At 34.1% G+C, this 23,886-nt stretch overlaps 3 protein-coding genes across 5 annotated transcripts in view; 1 reads left to right on the top strand and 2 right to left on the bottom strand.

Annotated features, from left to right (window-relative positions):
- Positions 1-1,060: 1,060 nt before the first annotated feature.
- Positions 1,061-6,583, bottom strand: pex3 (peroxisomal biogenesis factor 3). The gene is made up of 12 exons (XM_051092118.1): positions 6,375-6,583; positions 5,869-6,000; positions 5,720-5,801; positions 5,588-5,631; positions 3,989-4,110; positions 3,851-3,917; positions 3,676-3,730; positions 3,379-3,529; positions 2,262-2,332; positions 1,925-2,047; positions 1,272-1,368; positions 1,061-1,179 (listed from the first exon to the last, which is right to left on the bottom strand). The coding sequence occupies exons 1-12, from the start codon at positions 6,445-6,447 to the stop codon at positions 1,096-1,098; spliced, it is 1,101 nt and encodes a 366-aa protein (XP_050948075.1). The 5' UTR covers positions 6,448-6,583; the 3' UTR covers positions 1,061-1,095.
- A 6-nt stretch (positions 6,584-6,589) lies between these two features.
- adat2 (adenosine deaminase tRNA specific 2) lies at positions 6,590-11,563 on the top strand. 2 transcript variants are annotated; one of them, XM_051092120.1, is made up of 6 exons: positions 6,590-6,666; positions 7,373-7,477; positions 8,273-8,423; positions 10,098-10,204; positions 10,399-10,471; positions 10,558-11,563. In XM_051092120.1, the coding sequence occupies exons 2-6, from the start codon at positions 7,418-7,420 to the stop codon at positions 10,671-10,673; spliced, it is 507 nt and encodes a 168-aa protein (XP_050948077.1). In that variant the 5' UTR covers positions 6,590-6,666; positions 7,373-7,417; the 3' UTR covers positions 10,674-11,563. The 2 variants fall into 2 exon arrangements, with proteins under 2 accessions (XP_050948077.1, XP_050948076.1); XM_051092119.1 differs by having other exon boundaries at positions 6,615-6,837; positions 10,558-11,559.
- Positions 11,564-18,093: 6,530 nt separating this feature from the next.
- Positions 18,094-23,886, bottom strand: part of aig1 (androgen-induced 1 (H. sapiens)) — a 55,164-nt gene continuing 49,371 nt past the window's right edge. Inside the window, exon 6 of one of the 2 annotated variants that reach the window (XM_051139334.1) lies at positions 18,094-19,040. In XM_051139334.1, the coding sequence (XP_050995291.1) occupies positions 19,006-19,040 (35 nt within the window). In that variant the 3' untranslated portion in view covers positions 18,094-19,005. Of the gene's footprint in view, positions 19,041-20,819; positions 22,105-23,886 lie in introns of those variants that run through there. The other variant, XM_051139335.1, reaches the window with a different exon arrangement.

The raw sequence follows: 23,886 nt of genomic DNA, 5'->3' as shown, positions 1-23,886 counted from the left end.
GACAAAAGTTTTTTAGGGTATAAGGAAGTATTGCGTCAATAGGGTTGTTTTGTGCAATAGCTTTCGTCATATGCTTCCCACATGTTTATGCATCTATTCTGTCAGATATTACTTAATTTCTTCGTGATTTTATTTTTGTACCCTAACTGGTGAGAAAGTTTTCTTGTTTGAACTTAATGTGACCTAGTTTTTTAGTTGCTATGAGCTCAACTACAGATAGGTGCTGCCCTCTAGAGGAACCCGGGAGAGTTTCATTACCAGGAAGATTCGCTCAAAACAAACACCATCGATGTTTCTTTCACTGTAAGAAAGCAGGCTTTTGGTTCAGTAATGCTTAATTTCTAAAAGCCAAAACAACACGCGGTGTTTCCCAATCAAATAATGCGTGATTTTAATGAACATTATCATTACTCACATTATTTATTAACATTCATGGGTCATTTTTCAAAAGTAGCACACTACAACCTGTAGAGTTCGCAAAAACGAAAAAGACAGTCTATTTTCATTAATTAGTAGAACCAAGTAAATACAACTGAAATTACTCTCAAATATGCATTTTTATAGCAGTAGCAGTGCAAACATCATGCATTGTTACTTTTGCAGAGGTGAGCATGACTGTGTTTTGGTCCTGGAGATCGTCCAGCAGCTGCAACATCAGAGATCATATACAAAAACATCCACAATTCACCCCTTGAAATCCATACTGCATATGTGAATGCTTGTTAAATCATTCATACATATGATCTTTTATGCTAGCCATGTTGTGAGTGTTACATAATGAAAATGTTATGCTACAGGGATTAAAAAAATAAATAAAATGTACTACAGTTTATTACAGCATGTAAAAACCTTGGCATGCCTGGCTGGGACGAGGTTATGGGCGTAACAACATACAGATAGGACATCTAGCAGGTCTATGCCTGCTAACTCCATTACAAAGTCGTCTCTCAGAACAGCCGTGAGTTCCTTTCCTCCAGGTTGATTTTAGGGTGTGTGAGGAGAACAATTCTGTGCTGTACGGCATGAGAGTTTGTCTAAAGTATATTTGCAAGGAGTTCGGCTTTCACAAGTTCACGTCTTGCTCAGCACGTGTGCTCACTTCTGAAGTTCCTGAGGCGTGCTGAACGTTTCGTACACGTTGGCGGCGAACTCTTTTACCTGGTCTATCAATAAGAGATCCTAAAAACAACAAAGCAAGCAAACATTGGTGTGTGGGCTGATGTTATACCACGTCCAAGTCAAAATGAGTCAATGCATATGAAGGTTCTCACCTGGACAAAGTGACTGGGTATTTCGCTGCATATTGAATGTATCTGTCCGTTGATGATGGGAATGATTTTAGCTAGCGGGAGGCTTACATGTGATAGTCTAGAAGAAAAAGAATGTGAAAAACAGCAGTGATTGTCTTTCCATCACCAATATTGTTCATAAAAGTTGAACATGCAGGCCTTGGGAAGGTGATGAAATTGCTTAAAGGGATAGTTCACACAAAAATAAAATTTGGTCATTAATTACTCACCCTCATGTCGTTCCAAACCTGTAAGACCTTTGTTCATCTTCTGAACACAAAGTAAGATATTTTTGATATCTCGTCACTTCATAAAATTAGGGTTGAACCACTGATGTCACATGGACTATTTTAATGATGTCCTTACTACCTTTCTGGGCTTGAACATGGTAGTTGTTTTGCAGTCTATCCAGGTTCAAAAATTTATTTTATAAATAAAAACATAAATTTAATTTATGTTTTGAAGATGAACAAAGGTCTTACGGGTTTGGAATGACATGTGGGTGAGTATTTAATGACAGAAGTTTTATTTTTGGGCAAACTATCCCTTTAAAATGTGGCTTAATTAACTGTTCATATACTTTTTGGTGTCACTGTATGTACCTTCCTGAAAAAAAGAAATGCATGTACACTGACCGGTCAGGTGTGCTGGAGAGGTTGGAGTCTCCCTGCGGGGGACGGAAAAACTCTGACATGTTGTCTAGGAATCGGATAAAGCCTCGGCTCAAGCAAGTACGGAGTACAGTAATGAAGTCTGGACTGAAAAACAAAGTTTAGATGTAATTAGTACCCAGCTATCCATGTATGTTTTTAAATTCTATTATAAATGTTCTTTAAATCCAGAATTGTGTTTTTTATTAAATAACTGATAAAATAATAGATTTCCTTTAAAAAGGAACTAAATGTATTCAAGTATTGAGTTAAAAAAAAAAATAAATAAAGAGTTTATGTAGGTGCCTTGATTTCCCCTCACCTTTCAAGCATATCTCTGGTTTCATTCAGCAGCTTTATTGTTGTGACATCATTCTCTGTGAGACCACAAGCCTAAAAAATATTATATACGGGAAAAAAAGTTAATTTAGATGTAATTTTTTCTTATAAAATTTATAAAATTAATTTATATAATTTATATAATTTTATATAATTAAGTAATACAATTACAGTAATATATAAAAATTATAGTACTATAATTATTGTAAAATTTTGTAATAAAATTATATTCTTATAAATGTTTTAATAAATATGTTATTTTGTGGAAAATGTAATACATTTTTTTCAGGATTTTTTTAAAGAAGCAGTTCAATCCAGATCTAAAATTTCCTAATAATTGACTCACCCTTATGTCATCTAAGATGTTCATGTCTGTCTTTCTTCAGTCAAAAAGAAAATGTTTTTCAAGGTAAAAAATTTCAGGATTTTTCTACATATAGTGGACTTTAATTAGGGTCAACAGGATGAAGGTGCAAATTGCAGTTACAATGCAGCTTCAAAGGGCTTTTTTAGTCATTTTCAAAAAACAAAAACACAAAAAAACCCCTAAAAAATTGCCATACTTTTCAACCACATAGGCTCATCTTGCACTAGCTCTATGTCCACGACCTCACACATTATGTAGTCACGTTGGAAAGGTCAAAACGCCCTTTACAAAAAAGGTAAAACAACGTCGGACGGTTTTGAAGTTGGAGGAGAAAATGAGATGGAGTTTTTCACCCTACTCAAAATGTAAGAACTGGAGTACACAGACGAAGAACTAACCACACGTGACCTTTTCAACATGATTATGTAATGCATGAAGTCATAGATGCACATCGGTATATACATTTTTTTTTTTTTTAAGAAAATGACCAATTGTTTTGCTAGATAAGACCCTTATTCCTCAACTGGGATCACGTAGAGCCCTTTAAAGCTGCACTGAAACTGCAATTTGGACCTTCAACCCGTTGATCCCCACTGAAGTCTGCTATATGGAGAAAAATCCCTGAATGTTTTCCTCAAAAACCTTAATTTCTTTTCAACTGAAGAAAGAAAGACATGAACATCTTAAATGACATGGGGGTGGGTACATTATCAGAAAAGTACAACAAACCAACCTGTGAGGCTAGTGTGTTCTCTTCATCAGGCATCATGTACCAAGAAAGACTTTTGTGTTTAGAGGACGCACTTCCCTCCTCCACTAACTGTCTGATCTGATTCAACTGTTGCTCTAACTCTTGTAGAGACAAACTCTGTTTCAGAGACACCCTGAGGAGACATGGACAACAGTTAGCTTTCCTGCTAAACATACAGGAAGACTGACACAACACCATAGCTGTAATAGCAAATAAAGCCACAAGTATGCGATGAGTAGATTAAAATTCATTCATCATTTAATCAATCACTCAACGTACGGTCCAAGAACTTCCTGGACGGCTTTCTTCACCACTGTTATCAGTTCAATGAGCCCTGACAAGACAAAAAAACCCCGAAGATCGTTATCAACTATAGGGTATGTGCCCTCTTAAACAGAGGATTAAACTTTAATACAGATTAGACGCTCTTATACAGATCTGAAACTGTTCTCACCTTCTCCAAGAAGGTGTTGGATACTTGACAGGTACTGTTGTTGAACATCAGGAGGGGCCAAGGGGGTCTAAAATAAGCAGTATATGAGAAATGAGGTACATTTACATGCTGTAACACAGCAACTTTAAAACTCCATACCGTTCCATTCTTTGTCACAGAGTTGTCCAGGTACAAGTAGCCACCAATTATGTTGAGCTGAACTCTGAGTAACACCACCAGCATGCAGGTGCTGTAAACCGCAACAATGCTGCGGGTAAAACCTGGAGGGTAGAAATCATGGTTTGAGAACAGAAATAGATGAGAGTTTGATTAAAATCAACTTGAACCCATTTTACTTGCGTAATGTGACATATTGTGAACCAGGACAACTAAAAATTGTAGGGCAGGAATCAGTTTGATTGTGAAATGTGGGTGTTTTTGATTATTGTCACAACAATGCCTTATTAACTATTTATAATTGCTCAACATTTTCCAATAACCAACATGACATCAGCATAGGAGAAAATTTGTTATATTTCCTTTACATTTAAATACAGTTCAAAAGTTCAGGGTTGGTACATTTTTTTTATGTTTTTGAAAGAACACAGTATTAAGAGTAATATAACTAAAATATTAAATTTTAAAACAACTGTTTTCTATTTTTAAATATTTTAAAATACAATTTATTCTTGTGATGGAAAAGCTGTATTTTTAGCAGCCGTTCCTCCAGTCTTCAGTATAACATGATCCTTCAGAAATCCTTCTAATATGCTGATATGGTGCTCAAGAATAATTTCTCATCAATGTTGAAAACTATGATTTATTCTTTCCAGGATTTGAGGCTTCTTCGATTATTAAAAAAAAAAAAAAAAATTTCAAAAAGCACTTATTTGAAAGAAATATTTTGTAATAATGAAAAAAAAAAACATCTGTAATAATATAAAAGCCTTAATTTTCTGCCTTTACATCCTTGCTGAATAAAATGATCAATTTCTTAAAAAAAAAAAAAAACTAACCCCAAACTTTTGAAACTTTTGTTTTTTATAGGAAAAACCACAATGAATTGTCATTGATTTGAAACACAACAAAGACTATAAGAAGCAAAGAAAAATTGTGCAGATTGTTACAGCTTGCACAGACAAAATGTATCCTTTACAACTGATTGAAAGTTCACAGTAACACAAGGAATCTGCATTAAAGGGTTATTTCACCCAAAAAATAAAATTCTATCATTTCTCACCCTCATGTTATTCCAAACCTGTAAGACCTTCGTTCATATTCAGAACACAAATTAAAATATTTTTGATGAAATCCAAGAGATTTCTGACCCTGCATAGACAGCAACACAGCTAGGACAACGATAAAATAGTCCATGTGACATCAGAGTTTCAACCTTAATTTTATAAAACTACGAGAATACATTTTGTGCGCAAAGAAAACAAAAATAATGCAGCAGGCCTCTAAAATTAAGGTTAAACCATTGATGTCACATGGACTATTTTAACAAGGTCCTTACTAACTTTCTGAGCCTTGAATGTTGTCTATGCAGAGTCAGAAAGCTCTCGAATTTCATAAAAAATATCTTAATTTGCGTTACGAAGATGAACAAAGATCTTACGAGTTTGGAATGACATGACAGAATTTTTATTTTTGGGTGAACGTTCCCTTTAAGAAAGTAAATGGGGTAGATTTTGATTTCATGTTGACTTTAATGCAATAAATCTGTAAAACTACAACAAAAAAACTTATTCAACTCACTAATAATCTTTAGATCCTCCCAGATTTCAAGTTTATTAGCTGGCCTGTGTAGAAAGACATGATCACTTACATCAGTTATGTTCTTTTATTCTATATGCAGATAATCATCTATAATTTACATGAATGACTCACTTAGTCTTGAGCAAAGCGGTGAGGCTCTCTGAGTTCAGGTGATGTATGATCGCCTCTCGGAGAGTGGGGAGCATTGATAACACTACAAAAAAAGACACAATTACATCCATCCGGCAAAAGAAAACATAACTGACATTTATATTTTTTACCTGTCATGTTACATGTCCTCTGGTTGCTTTCAAAATGAAACTGTCTCCGAGCTTGAGCGATGTATTCGGCTGCTTCTCGCTCCTGCATCTCCTGAAGTTTTCTTTGTGCATATTTACCAAGTAGATAGACACCTAGGCATGAAGATTGTGGATATATTACAATATAAACATATACGTTAAGAAAACACACATGCTGCAATATGCCAAATATATTCAGTAACATAAAATCTTTATGCAAGCTAAAAATACCAGGGTAAAGTCCATATCAACTTTCTTTGACTGTGCCAATAGAAAACTAGGTGACAGGTGAACTGAGATTGATTAGTTGGATGTAGAAATAAGATCTAATGCTTGGCAACACTGTAATAACATGGTAAACTACATATTATAGCATATTAAAACGGCATGTATTTTTATTCAGCTATTAAAACGAATAGTTAATGCACAGTCACACGCAGCTAACAATCTCCAAACTATAAGCATGCAGGTGGTCTAACCCACGTTACCTCCAACAAAAACCCCGGCGAAGATGAATTTCCTCTTATGGCGTTTGATGAAATTCCATGTAGAACTCAACATTTTAAAAACAGACTTGACACCGCAAAAAAACGAGCAAAACTAGATGCAAAAGCGTGTTTCTCACTAGCTAGCACTATGCTACATGGCAATAACTTCTCGTGTTAGCAGCAGACAGGCGAACTACAGATAACAGATCGCGTCGATCGAACGATTACGCGGTCGATAAACCGCCCTTAACGGTCCATCCATGATTACGGTCCCCCGTAAACACGTGTGAATGTAAGCAAAACACTAGTGTTTTCTGCTTTGTGCAGCTTTATTTAAACGGTTATAGATTTGTTAATGATACCGATGGAGATGGAAGCAGAGAGTGTTAAACCTGAGAAGAGCAATTTTCTGCAGCCGTTAGATAGTGAGATACAAAGATGGATGTCAAAGGCGTTTGACATGGTAAAACTTCTTTTTTGTTTACTGTTTTACCAGTATTTACAACGGTAACTGCCATTTCCCGTCAGTTACTGCAGCACTGCATTATTTTTAGTCTGAAATCTCAATAAAATAACACGACATGGCGTTTGAAACAGTCGAAAACCCGAGTACGTGTTTATTTATAATAATTAATAGACCATTTCGCTAGATGTAAATAACACTGGTCCAGAAGCACTTCCTGTTTTTTTGTTTTTTGTGTTTTATTTTATTTCACATATACAAATACATCTTAAACGTGCTAATGTAACATTTTCATCCAGTCAAATGTTATGTTGGATGTATTTTTTTTTTTGTGATGTTTATGTAAAGTTAAAAAAAAAAAAAGAAACAGGAAGTGTATCGGGACCAGTATGTTTACATCTGACGAAATGGTCTATATCTAATTTCTTGTAAGAATTTTGGTTGTTATGGTTGTCGTAGTAAATGTGTATGCAGGTGTGTGCCTGCATGGTTAAAGTGTTTTGAGAAAATATTAAACGTATGAATTACTTTTAAGGCACTTGAAGCCCTTGAGAACGGTGAGGTTCCAGTTGGCTGTCTGATGGTTTACAACAATGAGATTATTGGAAAAGGAAGAAATGAGGTGAATGAAACCAAAAATGTAAGTAACTTCACAATGTGCCTAAGTAATTAACAATGATTCTCTTTGTTGTTGTTATAGAGGGTTTGCACTTAAGTCACGTTTTTGGTCAGTTACCCGGATGCGCGGCCATATTGGCGATACTAGGATGTAAACAATAGCATGGATTGCATAGTTAATGTACTACTGAATACATGTTCTGCTAATTTATGTTGTCTGAACCATGAAAAACGTGTTGAAGATGCTAAATCATATAGAGAGGACTTAGTAAGCAGGAATATTTTGACAAACTAACATTAATAGGTAGTAAAGATACTTCTGAGCAGTATTAATTAAGATATTAGCCTAATATTTCACCTGCCTGACTGAAAATGATCAGAACAAACACAAATGTTGTCAAGATTCTTGCCCTGAAAATCCCGGTTTAGTTTGGCCAACCACAAACGCCTTTTGTTTCTCAGACATTTTTTGGCTTTCTTCTCCTTGATTTGTTATAACGTTTGCCAGTCTATAGTATGCCAAATGTTTTTCCTGGTCTGACCGATTAGTACAGCCCAAAACATGACAATAATTGACCACTTTCAGCAAGTTTTGTTCAGTTTGGTGGCATTGTTTACATTCAGTGCTGCCAGTATGGCCAATGAAGCGTTTTAAAATAATTTCTCATTTTAATAGTCTCCGGCTTCTTCATCTGCCATTGACTCATATATTACAGTTCCTGTTATGTTAAGAATGATTAATGGTTCTTCCTAGTAAAGCACAGAGAAACTCTGGAATAGATGAAACAGTCTCACGTCTGTGCCTGCTTTGCCCAAGGCTACACGGCATGCGGAAATGGTGGCACTGGATCAAGTGCTTAATTGGTGCTGTTGCAGAGAGAAGGACCCGAAGGAGGTGTGTGAACAGACCGTACTTTATGTGACAGTGGAGCCGTGTATCATGTGTGCAGCTGCTCTGCGCCTGCTTCGTATCCTTGATGCCAAAATGTGAATCACTGTTAGTTTTCAAAAAGTTTACACATGCAGTACCATTAATGGTTTTGAAAGAAGCCACTTATGTCTACCAAAGCTGGATTTATTAGCTAGATTTATTTGATAAAAAATACAGTAAAACAGTAATATTGTGTGATATATATTATAATTTAAAATATTTTTTTCCCTTTCAATTTTAAATATTTAAATTTTCTGTGTACACTACTAGTCAAAAGTTTTTGAAGAAGTCTCATCTGCTCACCAAGCCTGCATTTTTTTTTTAATCAAAAGTACAGCAAAAACAGTCAAATTTTGAAATATTTTTACTGTTTAAAATAACTGTTTTCTATTTAAATATATTTTAAAATGTAATTTATTTCTGTGATCAAAGCTAAATTTTCAGCATCATTACTCCAGTCTTCAGTGTCACATGATCCTTCAGAAATCATTCTAATATGCTGACTTGCTGTTTAAGAAACATTTATTATTATTATTATTATAATTATCAATATTTATTTCAGGTTTTTTTGATAAATAGAAAGATCCAACTATCAGCATTTATCTGAAATGAAAAGCTTTTATGACATTATACACTATACCATTCAAAAGTCAGTAATTTTTTATTTATTTTTTTTTTAGGAAAAAAAAAGTTTTATTTAACAAGGATGCTTTAAATTGATCAAAAGTGAGGATAAAGACATTTTTAATGTTACAAAAGATTTCTCTTTCAGATAAATGCTGTTCTTCTGAACTTTCTATTCATCCTAAACCTTCAACACAATAATAATAACAATAATAATAATAATAATAATAATAACAAAGATAATAATATTTTTTTTAGGATCAAATCAGAATATAATTATATTTTAAAATATATTCAAATAGAAAACCGTTATTTTAAATAGTAAAAATATTTCAGAATTTTTCAGTTTTTACTGTACTTTGGATCAAATAAATGCAGGGTTGGTGAGCAGAAGAAACTTCTTTAAAAACATTAAAAATCTTACTGTTCAAAGACTGGTATTGTACTTAATTTGTACCAATTTAAATTTTAAAGTTTACCACTGAATATCACATATATTATATTATATCATATTATATTATATATTATATCACATATATATTAACATATATTACATATATATGTATGTATATTATCACATATATTATATATTATATTAGGGTTAGGATATAATTTTTTAGCAGCCATTACTCTAGTGTCAGGTGATCCTTCAGAAATCATTCCAATATACTGATTTGGTGCTCAAAAAACATTTATTATTATTATCAATGTTAAAAACAGTTGTGCTGCCTAATATTTTTGTGGAAACCATTATAATTTTGTTTTCCATAATTCTTTTTTTTTTTAACAGAACAGAACATTAAAAATCAGTGTTTATTGTAAATAGAAATACATTCTAACATTATAAAGTTTTTACTGTCAGTTTTTGATCAGTTTGATGCATCCTTGATGTATAAAAGTGTTCATTTCTTAATACTTGTCACCAAACATTAGTGTATCTTTTGTGTAATCACAGCTGTTCCTACTCAAGTTTTTCTTGCAAATAGTAGATTTTCAATGAATTATTGCATTTACCCCATGTTTTTACTGTCTTGTAGTATTAAAATAATAATGTCAGCATTAAAAAGATACCTTAACATTTAGACAGACATACCTCTTGTTGTATATGGGTGCAAAAATGAGCGGTTTGGAGGCTGTGGCTCTGTCCTGGACGTCTCATCAGATCATTTACCACACACTGGAACTTCATTTAAGGTAAAAGAATTTCCCTCCAATTCCTCCAGTTTAATTTAAATTCCAGCTCATGATCCAGAAGCCAGTTCCTTACATTCTAAACAATTCTGTGTGGCTAGAATATTTTTCTTGTAGAAACATCCACATTCTCTAAATTGTAGTCCAGACCACATTGCATATTTTAGCTGTTGCACATGCTTATTTGCTTATTGCAGTGCATCGCTGGCTATAGAGCAGAAGAGGCTGTTGAAATGCTCAAGATGTTTTATAAACAAGAAAACCCAAATGGTAAGGGAGACCTGTTTAACATATGCATGCTAATGTTTTCATTGATTTGTTTCTGAAACTGTTTTTTTTCATCTCCCATTTTTTAGCTCCCAAACCTAAAGTGAGGAAAGATTTGATCAGTCCACCAGATGGCGCTGTAGTCATTCAGGTAAAACGAGGACCACAAGATGAGGAGAGAGAAACAATTGCTCCTTTGAGTTGAAATGGAAAATATTTGAAAATCGAGACATTTACAAGACCTTGTCAGTGCCTGGATCTCAAAGACTTTTGATTTTGCCATCTTTTGAGATCAGGGATTTAATCTACTATTTGAGGAACCACATTTGCTCATTATCTGGACCACATTGCTCGTAAACCTCCTTTCCTCCTCTTCTCTGTGGCTGGAGGCTGTGAGTTGTCTGTTAACAGTGTGGAGAAGCAAAAGACTGGGCCTGTTCTGCATTAAAGCGCAGGTTCTTCTCCAGCTCTTGCTTTCTTTGTGTCCTCATACAACCCACAGAACTGGTTCTGAACTCTCAATGATCTCAGTCTTGGGCTCGTGAGCAGATGCAGGACAGACCCAGGTGGAGTTTCCACTTACTTCATAGCCAGACTTTTTAAAGGGATAGTTAAAAATTCATTTGTCATTACTTTTTCACCCTACGTTTTTTTTTTCATCAAAGGAGCGCAAAAGGTATATTTTATGAAGAGTTTTGTTTTTACTATACATGTATGTATGTATGTATGTATGTGTGTGTATATATATATATATATATATATATATATATATATACTATTTTTTAGATCATTAAAATGAATGAAGACAGAGGCTGTCAATCTCTATAGGAAAAAACAAAAACCATAAAAGTATCATAAAACGGACAAATGAAATTAGTCTTGATGCTTTGTGTTCTTTTCTTTGAAGTTTTTAAAGGTCTTTCCTTAGGATTGGCTGTTTGTTTTATTTTTTTTTAATTTTTAAATATCTTTAAATTTTTATTTGTTTATTTATTTATTCATTCATTCATTTATTTTTTTATTTTTTTGGCAGTCTCTGGAAAATACTTACAAATTTGTCATTACCACAAAAGGTACATTTGCACAAGTAAAAAGTTTTTCAAAAATATATATATCCCTTTTTTTTTTTTTTTTTTTTTTTTTTTTTTTTTTTTTTTTTTAATTTATTAGATAAAGTGAATGAAGATGGATGCTGTCACGGTCTATAATTGGAAAATGTGTTCTTTCTTGAAGGTCTTTCAAGGTTTTCCTGTTTTTTAAAAAAATTATTTTATCTTGTATTTTATTTATTTATTTATTTTTGGCAATATATCACATGAACTAACATGGAAGATACTTAAAAAATTGTCATTACTTTCTCACCCTACGTTTTTTTTTCTTCAGTGGAGCACAAAAGGTACATTTAGTTTTTCAAAAATATATATCCCAGTTTTTATATAATTAAAGTGAATGAAGATGGAGGCTGTCAAGCTCTATAATAGAAAAAAACATAAAAGTATCATAAAACAGACTAATAAAATTAGTCTTGATGCATTGTGTTATTTCCTTTGAAGTTTTTGAAGGTCTTTCCTTAGGTTTGCCTGTTTTAATTTTAATTTAATTTATTTTTAGTATATTATTATTATTATTATTATTATTACTATTATTTAAATTTTTATTTGTATTTTATTTATTAATTTATGTTTGGCAGTATCTCACATGTACTAATATGGAAAATACTTAAATTTATATTTTAATTTAAATTTATATTTTATTTATATACTGTTTTTTTAGATAATTAAAATGAATGAAGATGGATGCTGTCAATCTCTATAATAGGGGAAAAAACAAAAGTATCATAAAACAGACTGATAAAATTAGTCTTGAAGCTTTTGTGTTCTTTCCTTTGAAGTTATTGAAGGTCTTTCCTTAGGTTTGCCTGTTTTCTTTTCTTTTTTTTTTTTTAATTAATTTTATTTTTTTAAGTTTTTATTTGTATTTTAATTATTTATTCATTTTTTTTTTTTGTATTTTATTTTTTTATTCAATCATTTTTTTTATTTTATTTATTTATTTATTTTTGGCAATATCTCGCGCATACTAACATGGAAAATACTTTAAAAAAAATTGTCATTACTTTTTCACCCTATGTTTTTTTTCTTCAGTGGAGTTTTTCAAAAATATAAATCCCTTTTTTCTTTTTTTTTTCTTTTTTTTTTTAGACAATTAAAGTGAATGAAAATGGAGGCTGTCAAGCTCTATAATAGAAAAAAACAAAAGTATCATAAAACAGACTAATAAAATTAGTCTTGATGCATTGTGTTATTTTGTGTTATAGTTTTTTTTAAGTTCTTTCCTTAGGTTTGCCTGTTTTTTTTTATTTAATTTATTTTTAGTTTATTCTTATTATTAAAATGAATGAAGATGGATGCTGTCAGTCTCTATAATAGGGGAAAAAAACAAAAAGGGGAAAAAGTCTTGATGCTTTGTGTTCTTTCCTTTGAAGTTTTTGAAGGTCTTGCAAGCCTTTCCACGTTTTTTATTAATATTTTTAATCCTATTTGAATCAGATTATCAGTTTTCATTCTCAGTGATTTTGTTATGTGGTTCTGTAGTTTTAATCTTTTTTTATTTTTTAACTTTATCTCTGTTTTTCGTTTTTATTCATTTCCAGTCAGAAACCTAAACTTATTTCAGTTAGTGACCAAGGCAGCATTTCTAATTTTCATTTCGTTTAGTCTTAACATGTAATATTTATAATTTAGTTTTAGTTTTAGTTAACGATACTAATCGTGATCCGCGCACTTCCACTTGTCGTGCAAGTATTCATGTCATGTTGCGTTTCTGGTTATTAAAGTATAACGTAGCTCGTAATAGTTCCTAAACCTCACATTATTAAATTGCCATGTAATGTGTTATTAGTGGCTGGAAGTGGGTTTTCTGTGGGTGCGTATGAAAGAGAAATCAAGCGGTTTTGGAAGTAGATGTGAGGCGTCTGAGATGTTTAGGTCTGTCGTTTTTCAAGGCCTGTCGTCTTACATGGTTATGGCTTCTGCTGGCCATATCATATTTGAAAAATGTCCTCGGTCAGTTACTGCTCTGTTATTGTCATTGTAAGCAGAGAACCTATGCGTTTTATTGTTTCGTGATGAATGATCAGACATTGAGCGCTCACAGCTGGCTTTTTTAATAAGAGTCTTCTATCCTGATGTTGAAATGAAAGGAGCTGTCATTAATAAATAAAAATAATCATTTGGATTCATTGTGTAAATAGTACAGTCTTAGTAACCGGCTCAAAACAACAGAGAGATGATCGCACACCTGGTAAGCATTTGACAGGTGTTATGCCCTGGCAGCATTACGCCATGAGTCAGTGCGAATAAAGAACATCGTAAAACAAGCTGCAACCACCTACGCTGTCCCTGTTCGCATGGGCTGAGAAAAATATTTGGTCTCTAACTCTTTATCCATAGACGGTATTTCATAAAGCTTCATTCAGCTTTAATAGAGTGAATCGAAGTGTCGAATTCATGTGAGGGACTGGTATATTTCGTAATAGGTTTTCCAATGTTAATATTTTGTCTGAGGTGAAAATCGTTGGTTTGTATAATCCCCCAGAGGGCTTGGGAAAGCTCACAAAGATGGTTAGGACACAAGGTGTTTTATTCAAGTAAGCAAGTGGTTATTTTTAAACATGAGGAGGTGTGACTTCATTATTTACAGACGAAAAGTACATGAAAGTTTGAGGCTTCTAGTTTACTTCAGTCTGAAAGTCAACACGTATTTCTGTTTGTCACTTGTTTTGCTTCATCAGTAGGCTTTTGATTTGGGAAACAGGACACAAATGTTGGGAATTGACAGGATTGTGAAAAGCAAGTTTTGCATAATCAAATGTGAATTTGTTTAATAGCTAAATAGCTATTGGCTAATATTATTCAATTGTCTGCATGGCCCAGGTCACATTAATGGAAAAAAAAAAATCATTTCAGAGAAAAAGAAAGTCATTGCATTTTAATTCGATAAAGTTACTATAATTTAATTGTAATTAAATTAAGTATTGTTCATTAGTTCATGTTAACTAAAGAGCCTTTTTGAATTTGAAGATCAGGGTAAATTTAACTTATTTTGTCTTCTGGGGAACAGGTAAGTATCTTCTGCTTCTGAAGGGCAGTACTAAATGGAAAAAAAAGATGATATTTAGGCAAAATAAGAAAAAAATATGCATCTTCATTCTGTTCAAAAGTTTACACCACTGGCTTTTAATGCACTGTTTTTTTCCTTCTAAAGCATCAGTGAGTGTTTGAACCTTCTGTAATAGTTGCATATGAGTCCTTCAGTTGTCCTCAGTGGGAAAAGATGGTTCTGAAAATCATACAGTCATTGTTGGAAAGGGTTCAAATACACAAAAATGCAAAACCAAAGAATTTGTGGGACCTGAAGGATTTTTCTGAAAAAGGCAGGCAGTTTAACTGTTTAGGACAAACAAGGGGCTCATGAACAACTATCAAAAAAAAGTGTTACCAATTTATCATTCCAAGTCTTTTATGCTCACAAACGTTGCATTTATTTGACCAAAAATATGGTAAAAATAGTTATATTTGTGTCTGCGCCAGTAGCCTTGTGAGCAGTGTGCCGACATATGGTGCAGTTGCACCTCGGGTGTCCCAAGAACGAATCCCACTCCCACTCACTTCCTGTCTAATCTCCACTGTCCTGTCAAAGAAAAATGGAAAAATGTGCAAAAAAAAGTAGTATTTGTAGTTTTTTAAAAATATATATATATATTTTTTTCAGGATACTTTGTTGAATAGAAAGTTCAAAAGAACAACATTTTTATATGAAATAGAAATCTTTAGCAAAATCATAAGTGTCTTTACAATTATAAAAAGTTACTGACCCCCAGACCCCCAATGCTAATACGGTTTTAACATTTCAAGTGGTATAAAGGAAAGAAGTACACTCAAAAAAGAAAATCCTGTCATCATTTACTAACCAGTATGACTTTCTACTGTGAAACACAATAGATTTATTTTTTTTATTTATTTATTTTTTTTTGTTTAAATGTCTGTGTTTTTGTTCAGGCTAAGAAATGTCGTCTGCTGTTGTTTTAGACCCCTTCTGACATAGAAACAGTTGAAACATTCTTCACAATATATTCTTTTGTGCTCCACAGAATAAAGTCATACTAGTTTGGAACGACATGAGGGTGAGTAAATGATGACAGAATTGTTCCTTTAACAATGAACAATAAAAATACATACAAATAAAAATGTACAGTTTCTTAAAATTGTTGTTCATTGTATATTTAGGAAGAAGGGTCTTATATAGCAAAACGATCTGTCTTTTTTAAAAAAAATGTTATATACTTTTTAAGCCCAAAAGCTGGTGTAGCACAGGTTCTGGGATGCACGTTCACAACACTATGTACTATTGAATCACGTCAAAAGACCACGCGGAAGGCAGGAGGTACTAGAGACCCAGTGTTTACAAAGCGAACGGGCAAAGACTAAGAAAGTGCAAGTAAGTTTGTAAACGCTGTTTACAAACAAAAAGGTACAACCATGTCCTCCTCTTAAGTTGTAGGAGAAAATAAGATGCAGTTTTTCGCCATACTCAGTACACAGACGATGAACTTAGACGTGATTCGTAGTAGTGATGGGAAGTTCTGATCATTTTACCAACTCGGACCTTTGAGTCGGTCAGCTAAATCAGATCTTTTTTCAAGTCATTTCGTTCATTTTAGCAAAATATAATTAAAATGTTACGTGTTACTTCCCTAACACATCTACTGCTTACACAAACGTTGATCACACTACAAACAAGACAAAACTATAATGCTATATAAAAACAGAAAAGATTAATTCATTGTTTACCCGGGTCTTAAGTCTATGATTAGCTCACCTCACCTCTTATCTGACAAGTTTTCGGGTTTGAGTCGTTCGTTCATCATGCGACAGCCCCGAGACTCGACAAACCCGAAGACTCAAAACAGATGAACTAATTCCAGTACAGAACATAATAGGATGTTGCGCATGCGTGACTGAACGAATCACTCCCCGAGTCGACTCGTTCTTCCTGAATCACATTAAAGATTCGTTCAAAATGAAAGACTCGTTACTAATTCGTAGCATTGTGGATGCGCATCCCAGAGCCTGTGCCACACAAGCTTTTGCGCTTAAAAAGCATACAAATTTTTATTTTCCGAAAAAAAATGACAGATCATTTTGCTAGATAAGACCCTTCTTCCTCGGCTGGGATCGTTTAGAGCCCTTTGAAGCTGGATTTAAACTGCATTTTGGAAGTTCAAAATCGAGGCACCAATGAAGTCCATTATATGGAGTAAAATCCTGAAATGCTTTCCTCAAAAACCATAATTTCTTTACGAGGGAAGACAGAAAGACATGAACATATTGGATGTCAAGGGGGTGAGTAAATTATTTGTTGTTCTGGAAGTGGAGTTCTCCTTTAACTAATGTTAACAGATGAAACTACATTAAAAAGTGTTACCACAATAACACCAATAAATTGTTCACAAGACCAGGAATGTGCATTAATAAAGTAAATGAAGCTTAGATGATATGATCCAAAGTGTTAATAGGTGGCATGTAATCATTTATGGACTGTCATTGAGCTGTCCTTCAAATCTGCTATACTCACCTCATTTACATCTTTTTTATTTATTTATTTTTTTTTTTTTTTAGTAAAGTTCGTTAATACACATTAGGGAACCGTTAACTTTGGTACTTATACATGCAAGAGAGGCAGCGTTAATGAGGAAACTATGAAGTGTCGTTTTTGAAATTAACACTCTGACAGAGAATTTAAACACACACACACACACACACACACTTTCACTCGTTCTCAACATGCCTCCGAACACACAGCGCCCAGACTAAACTGTCAACAAAAGTATTGTCGTAATATTTATGAGAATTGAAATGAAATTCGATTGCCAGTCAGCGCTGAAGGTATCCTACATCTATTTTTCGACAATTCCTCTGAGAATAAAACGCATGATGAGGTGTGAACATGAAGCAGGAGAGTATTTTGACAGTTTTGTCTGAAATTTAGATGTGATAATACAAGGTTTCTCACTATCGGTTGTCTTTAAACAGCCCGAGAGGCTTTGCTCCTCAGGTTTCCGCTTTTATCGCATGGCATTTCGCTGTTGTGTTGTGCCAAATTCTTTTTCTTGGCTATTTGGGACACACATTCTGGACTTGGAGTTGAAAATTGGACTTTAAGAGGATGAGGCTCAGCAGAGCCTGGTTATTTGGACTTGTCCATCAAAAGGTGATTGCAATTCCTTGTTGAGCGAACTCCTTTTCCTCAGGCCTGAAATGTGTGTGTTTCTCATTAAAAGAATGTCCAGCTCTGCACAAAGGAATTGTTATGTTTGGGCAACATCTGTGTCTTAAAAGGCGAGGGCGAAAAGGCCAGAGAAAATATAGGACAAACATTAAATCATAAGTACAACAATTTTTCCTTGGTAATTGAACGGTTGGCTCTACATTTCCCACAGAATTGTGGTGCATCTGCGTATGTGCGAGCGTAACGAGAGAAAGAAAATCGCTGAGTGAAGACTGTAGGTTTCAGTTTGCTCTTCCTTCGGTCTGGGTTCCTTCGTAAAAAAAGACAATGAGAAAATGTTTTCGAACTTTATTAATAAAAGAAGAAAAAAACCCAACATATTAGTAAATTAAACCAAAAGGGCTAGACATATCCATAAGATAAGAAACATTACATCCCTTTGAGGAAAAAACAAACAAACATTTAAATACGAGGTAACACTTTAAAATAAAGTTCCATTTGTTAACATTAGTTTTATTTTAATATTTAATTAAATATTTTAAAATAAAAAGTAATTTAACATTAATGAACTAACAAAAATGAACAATTTTATTTACATTTACAAAGATTGATAAATGCTTTAAAAACTATTCTGATCATTGTTAGTTCATGTTAGGTAATGTTAACTTACGAGAACTTACTATAAAGTGTTACCAAATAGGGAAAGGTCAGTTTCTCTTCTGACAATGTTTGGATTTCTTGCGGCGATCTGCTTATCTTATAAACTTTTATGGCTTCGGAAAACACCATAAACAGCTCATCTAAGCAAATTATCTTGTGCTCATTGTCATTTGCCATATGCTACTGTGTTGCTTCTTTGTTTTACTGAGCAAAGAATGACAAATTCCCTCATAAATCATCCCTGTGTACATAAATAACACCTGATGTGAGTTATATATGTATTGTGGTTTGTTAAACTGGCTTTGGACACACGAATACAGCATGTGTGTAGTACACAGCATTCAATGCTCACAAAATGCTTGAGGTACTTTGTAACATTCATAACATAAATTAAAAACATTAATTATTTAATTTAATGTTCAAGCCAATACAGGTCTGTGCTTTATTTAATTAAGGGCCAGTAATGATGATAAGATGAATGTCTCAGGAGACCAAGATAAGTATATAATATTGGTTTGAACTCCAAAGTCCAAGTGATTTCAATTAAGAAGAAGAGAAATGAGGCGGGATAGCATTTGTGGTGGTCTTCAGTCGGTTTTGGTCTTGTCTGATTCCAGAGAGCCTAGAAGAAGAAAAAAAAAAGTATTTTTTAAATGTTGATTATGTGGATAGCATTAGGTATACACAATATACAGTGCCTTGCGAAAGTATTCATACCCCTTTATTTTTTCATGTTTATGCTGCAGCCTTATGTTAAACTGCTTTAAATTACTTTTTCCCCCACATCAATTTACACTCCATACACTATAATGACAAAGCACAAAACAGATTTGTATCAACTTTGCAAATTTATTAGAAATAACAAACTGAAATGATTCCATTGTGTAAGTATTCATACCCCTTCATTGTTTTATGTTGCAGCCTTATGTTAAATTGGTTTAAATTACTTTTTTCCGCATCAATCCACTCTCCATACACCATAATTACAAAGCACAAAACAGGTTTGTAACAACTTTGCAAATGTATTAAAAATAAAACACTGAAATAAATACACTGCATAAGTATTCATACCTTTAACTCAGTACTTAGTTGAAGCACCTTTACAGCCTCAAGTCTTTTTGGGTATGATGCAACAAGCTGCACATCTGCATTTGGCAGTTATCTGCCATTCTTCACCTCACCTGTTCAACTCTCAAGCTCTGTCAGCTTGGATGGGGGCTGGCAGATATTTTCAGGTTTCTCTAGAAATATTTGACTGCGTTCAAGCCAAGGCTCTGGCTGGGCCACTCAAGGACATTCACAGAGTTGTCTATAAGCCACTCTTGCTGTGTGCTTAGGGTCACTGTCATTGGAAGGTGAACCTTCTGCCCAGTCTGAGGTCCTGAATGCTCTGTACTAGGTTTTCATTCAGGTTATCTCTATATTATGCTGCGTTGAGCTTTCCTTTTACTCTGACGAGTCCCTCAAGCCCTGCCGGTGAAAAACAGCCGCATGTGATGAGCAGTGCCTGGTTCCCTTCAAACATGATGTTTGGAATTGAGGTTCATCAGACCAGAGAAAGTGGGTTTTTATGTGTCTTCACTGAGGAGAGGTTTGAGTTTGGTCCCACCGCCATAAAGACCGGACTGGTAGAGTGTTGCAGTGATGTGTGTCTTTCTGTAAGTTACTTCCATCTGCATACACTGCCCTCCAAAAGTTTGGAAACGCCTTAGAAAAGTGGGGTTTTGGACAATATTGGCATGAATCCTTTTTAATTTGTGATAATTTTGCACTGATAAGGGACAACACAAACTACGAAAACATATTTTATTACATTAACTGTTTATACATAGAAAAAGCTTACATTTTCGATTAATCAAAATATCCACCATTAGCAGCTATTTCAGCTTCAGCTTCTTGGTCACCAGTCAAACCAAAGCCCTTCTCCATCAATTGCTCAGTTTGGCCAGGAGGCCAGCTCTAGGAAGAGTCCTGTTCAAAGCATCTTCCATTATGGATAATGGAGGCTACATGCTTCTGTGAACCTTCAATGCAGCAGATTTTTTTCTGAACTCTTCCCCAGATGTGTGCCTTGACACAAGCATGTCTCTGACCTCAGGGCTAAGTTTTTGCTCTGATATGCATTTTCAGCTCTTAGACCTTTTATTGAGAGTCGTGTGCCTTTTAAAATCAGACTTATTCAGCCACAGTTTAACTCAACTCGAAGTGTAGTAACATCTACAAGTGCTCCTGAGCTCAATTTGAAGTGTCCCAGAAAAGGGTATGAATACTTATGCAATGGAATCATTTCAGTTTTTTATTTCTAATAAATTTGCAAAGTTGTTACAAACCTGTTTTGTGCTTTGTAATTATGCTGTACTGAGTGTGGACTGATGTGGAAAAAGTAATTTAAACCAATTTAACATAAGGCTGCAACATAAAACGTGAAAACAATGAAGGGGTATGAATACTTTCGCAAGGCGATATATTGGCTATAGATATTTAGTATATTTTGGTGATATTATGGATATTTTGGCTGATATGAATAATCAATTTTTTTTTGACCTAAACTGTTATTATGGATATTTCAGCAATATTACATAAGCAAAAGAGCTGGCTCATGCGATAAATCCCAGCCTCGTGTTCATATGCGTTCTGTTCGCGAATCATCAAGTAAACAACTCGCACACGTTGATATAACCACATTGTTACATGAAAATAAGACTTAAAATAGCATGAAAACATGATCTGTTGGAGTTTTTAGTGCGTAATCAGCTTGGTGACATTTAAAGTAAATCTCAGTGTCTGTGACCAGTATTTACTGAGCTTTGATGATTGCTCTGAAAAATTTGTAAATAGTTAAAAGTTAACTATAAAATAATAAAATGTATTGTTTAAATTGTTATTTTTTGGAATAAATGTAAAATTCATTTAAACATGAACTTGATAAGATTCATACTTTGCTTTAATAAATAGAATATTGATTACATTGTTAATGTAAAAATATAAAAAAAATAATTAAATTGTTTATTTATTTTTTTAATAGTGTAAGCAATGTTTATTTAATCAAAAAATCATTTCAGAACACCATTGCATATGACTGGTGTGTGGTTACATTCTTGTTTGCCACTTCAGCATAATTTGTCAGATGCTGATCATTTAAAAATATATTATGCATTCTGCAATATCAGTATTTTCCAGTTTCTTTAGTATTTTTCTTTGATATTTCCACATTCTGGATACTGCAGTGCCTGCATATTCAAGATCTGTGATCTCTTGGCAACTGATTGTGCATTTCAACAAGCTCTTCGAACCATGAGTCAGAGTGAAGAACAGCAAAGCATTAGTGACAAAAGTGTTCATGGTTTGTTTAGCTGGAGGGGTTGTCGGAGATTACAATAATGCTGCTTTGGACATAAGAGGGAGATCTTGTACTGAGGATGAAGGGACATAGATCAGCTCCATAGGAGAAAGCCCGAGGTGTGTGTGTGCTGCTTCAGTGATTTGCAGGTCAGTGTCAAACAGGTGGGAGGAAGAGAAGCCTTCGCCGTCTGCTGCTCTCAGACTGCTCACGGGCTCCGTTCCCATCTGCTGCGCGCTGCCTTTGGCGGCACTACACCCACGATGCACTGCTCCCAGTCTATAGCGCTAACAGGTGGAGGAGTGTGCGTGGGCGCATCAGGAAGCTAAGCGGGATGTATATGTACCTGAGGGGAAGCGTATAATGCCTGTAGCCGTTATCCCGGCGTGGGTTGGGGAGCAAGAAAATTTGTAGCTAGACATGATAAACATACAAACTCACTCATGTAGCCAGTCAATGGTGGATAATACACACAATCAGAAAAACAATCCCGAAAATCATTTATTTCAAACCTGTATGACTTTCTTTTATTGATATGTTTAAAGATATTCGTCAGGTTTTTGTCCTTAAAGGAGAAGTCCACTTCCAGAACAATAATTTACAGATAATGTACTCACCCCCTTGTCATCCAAGATGTTTATGTCTTTCTTTCTTCAGTCGTAATGAAATTATGTTTTTTGAGGAAAATGTTTCAGGTTTTTTCTTTATATAATGGACTAATATGGTGCCCCGAGTTTGAACTTACAAAATGCAGTTTAAATGTGGCTTCAAATGATTCCAAATGCGGTTGTAAACGATCCCAGCCGAGGAAGAAGCTTATCTAGCGAAACTATAGGTTATTTTCATTTTAAAAATGCAATTTCTAACACTCGGTTTTTCCTGCTTTGCCTACACTTTGTGTATTCTGGTTCAAGACAGTTGGGGTATCTCGGAAAACTGCCATTGTATTTTCTCCCTCAACTTCAAAAATCATTTCACAATCATCCTACATCGCTGCAACACGCAAAGAAGATCAAACACCCTTAACAAAAAAGGTAAAACAGTGATATAGGACAATTTTGAAGTTGAGGGAGAACATGAGATGGGAGTTTTTCGACATACTCTAACTGTCATGAACCAGAACAAAAACAGTCCAGGCAGAGTAAGATGAGCGTTTGACATTAAAAAGTATATAAATTGTTTTATTTAATGAAAATAACCTATCGTTTCATTAGATAAGACCCTTATTCCTCAGTTGGGATCGTTTACAACCGCATCTGGGATCATTTGAAGCTGCATTTAAACTGCATTTTGGAAATTCAAACTCAGGGCACCATATCAGTCCATTATATAGAGAAAAATCCTGAAATGTTTTCTTTAAAAAACATAATTTCTTTACGACTGAAGAACGAAAGACAAGAGCATCTTGGATTACAAGGGGTACATTATCTGTAAATTTTTGTTCTTTAAGTGGACTTCTCCTTTAAAATGGTCATGTGAGCAGGATTAATTTCTTACACATCTCACCCCACTCCTCCATTGCTAATTTCAAAACATCATTTGTGACCCTGGACCACAAAACTAGTCATAAGTAACACAGGTACGTTTGTAGCAATAGCCAAAAACACACTGTATGGGTCAAAATGATTGATTTTTCTGTTATGCCAAATATCATTAGGATATTAAGTAAAGATTGTGTTCCAAGATATTTAGTAAATTTCCTACCATAATTACATATATCAAAACTTATCAAAACATATTTGATTAGTAATATGCATTGCTAAGAACTTCATTTGGACAACTTTAAAGGCAATTTTCTCAATATTAAAATTTTTTTTGCACCAGATTACAGATTTTGAACTTGTAAAATGCAGTCTTCAAAGGGCTCTAAACGATCCTATCAGCAGAAGAAGGGTCTTATCTAGCAAACAATCCATCATTTATTTCAAAAAATAAAAATCTGTATACTTTTTGAGCACAAAAAATTGTGTAGCACTAGCTCTGGGATGCGCGTCCACGACGCTAAGTTCATCGTCTGTGTACTCCGGCTCAAAAAGGTAGGATATGGTGAAAAACTCCATCTCATTTTCTCCTACAACTTCAGAATCGTCGGACATTGTTGTACCTTTTTGTTTGTAAACAGCGTTTG

Source organism: Labeo rohita, chromosome 20 (assembly GCF_022985175.1).
Source record: "Labeo rohita strain BAU-BD-2019 chromosome 20, IGBB_LRoh.1.0, whole genome shotgun sequence".
In the NCBI taxonomy this organism is placed as follows: Eukaryota; Metazoa; Chordata; class Actinopteri; order Cypriniformes; family Cyprinidae; genus Labeo; species Labeo rohita.
The sequence above is the reverse complement of the archived record's forward strand: the minus strand, read 5'-3'. Positions and strand labels throughout refer to the sequence as shown.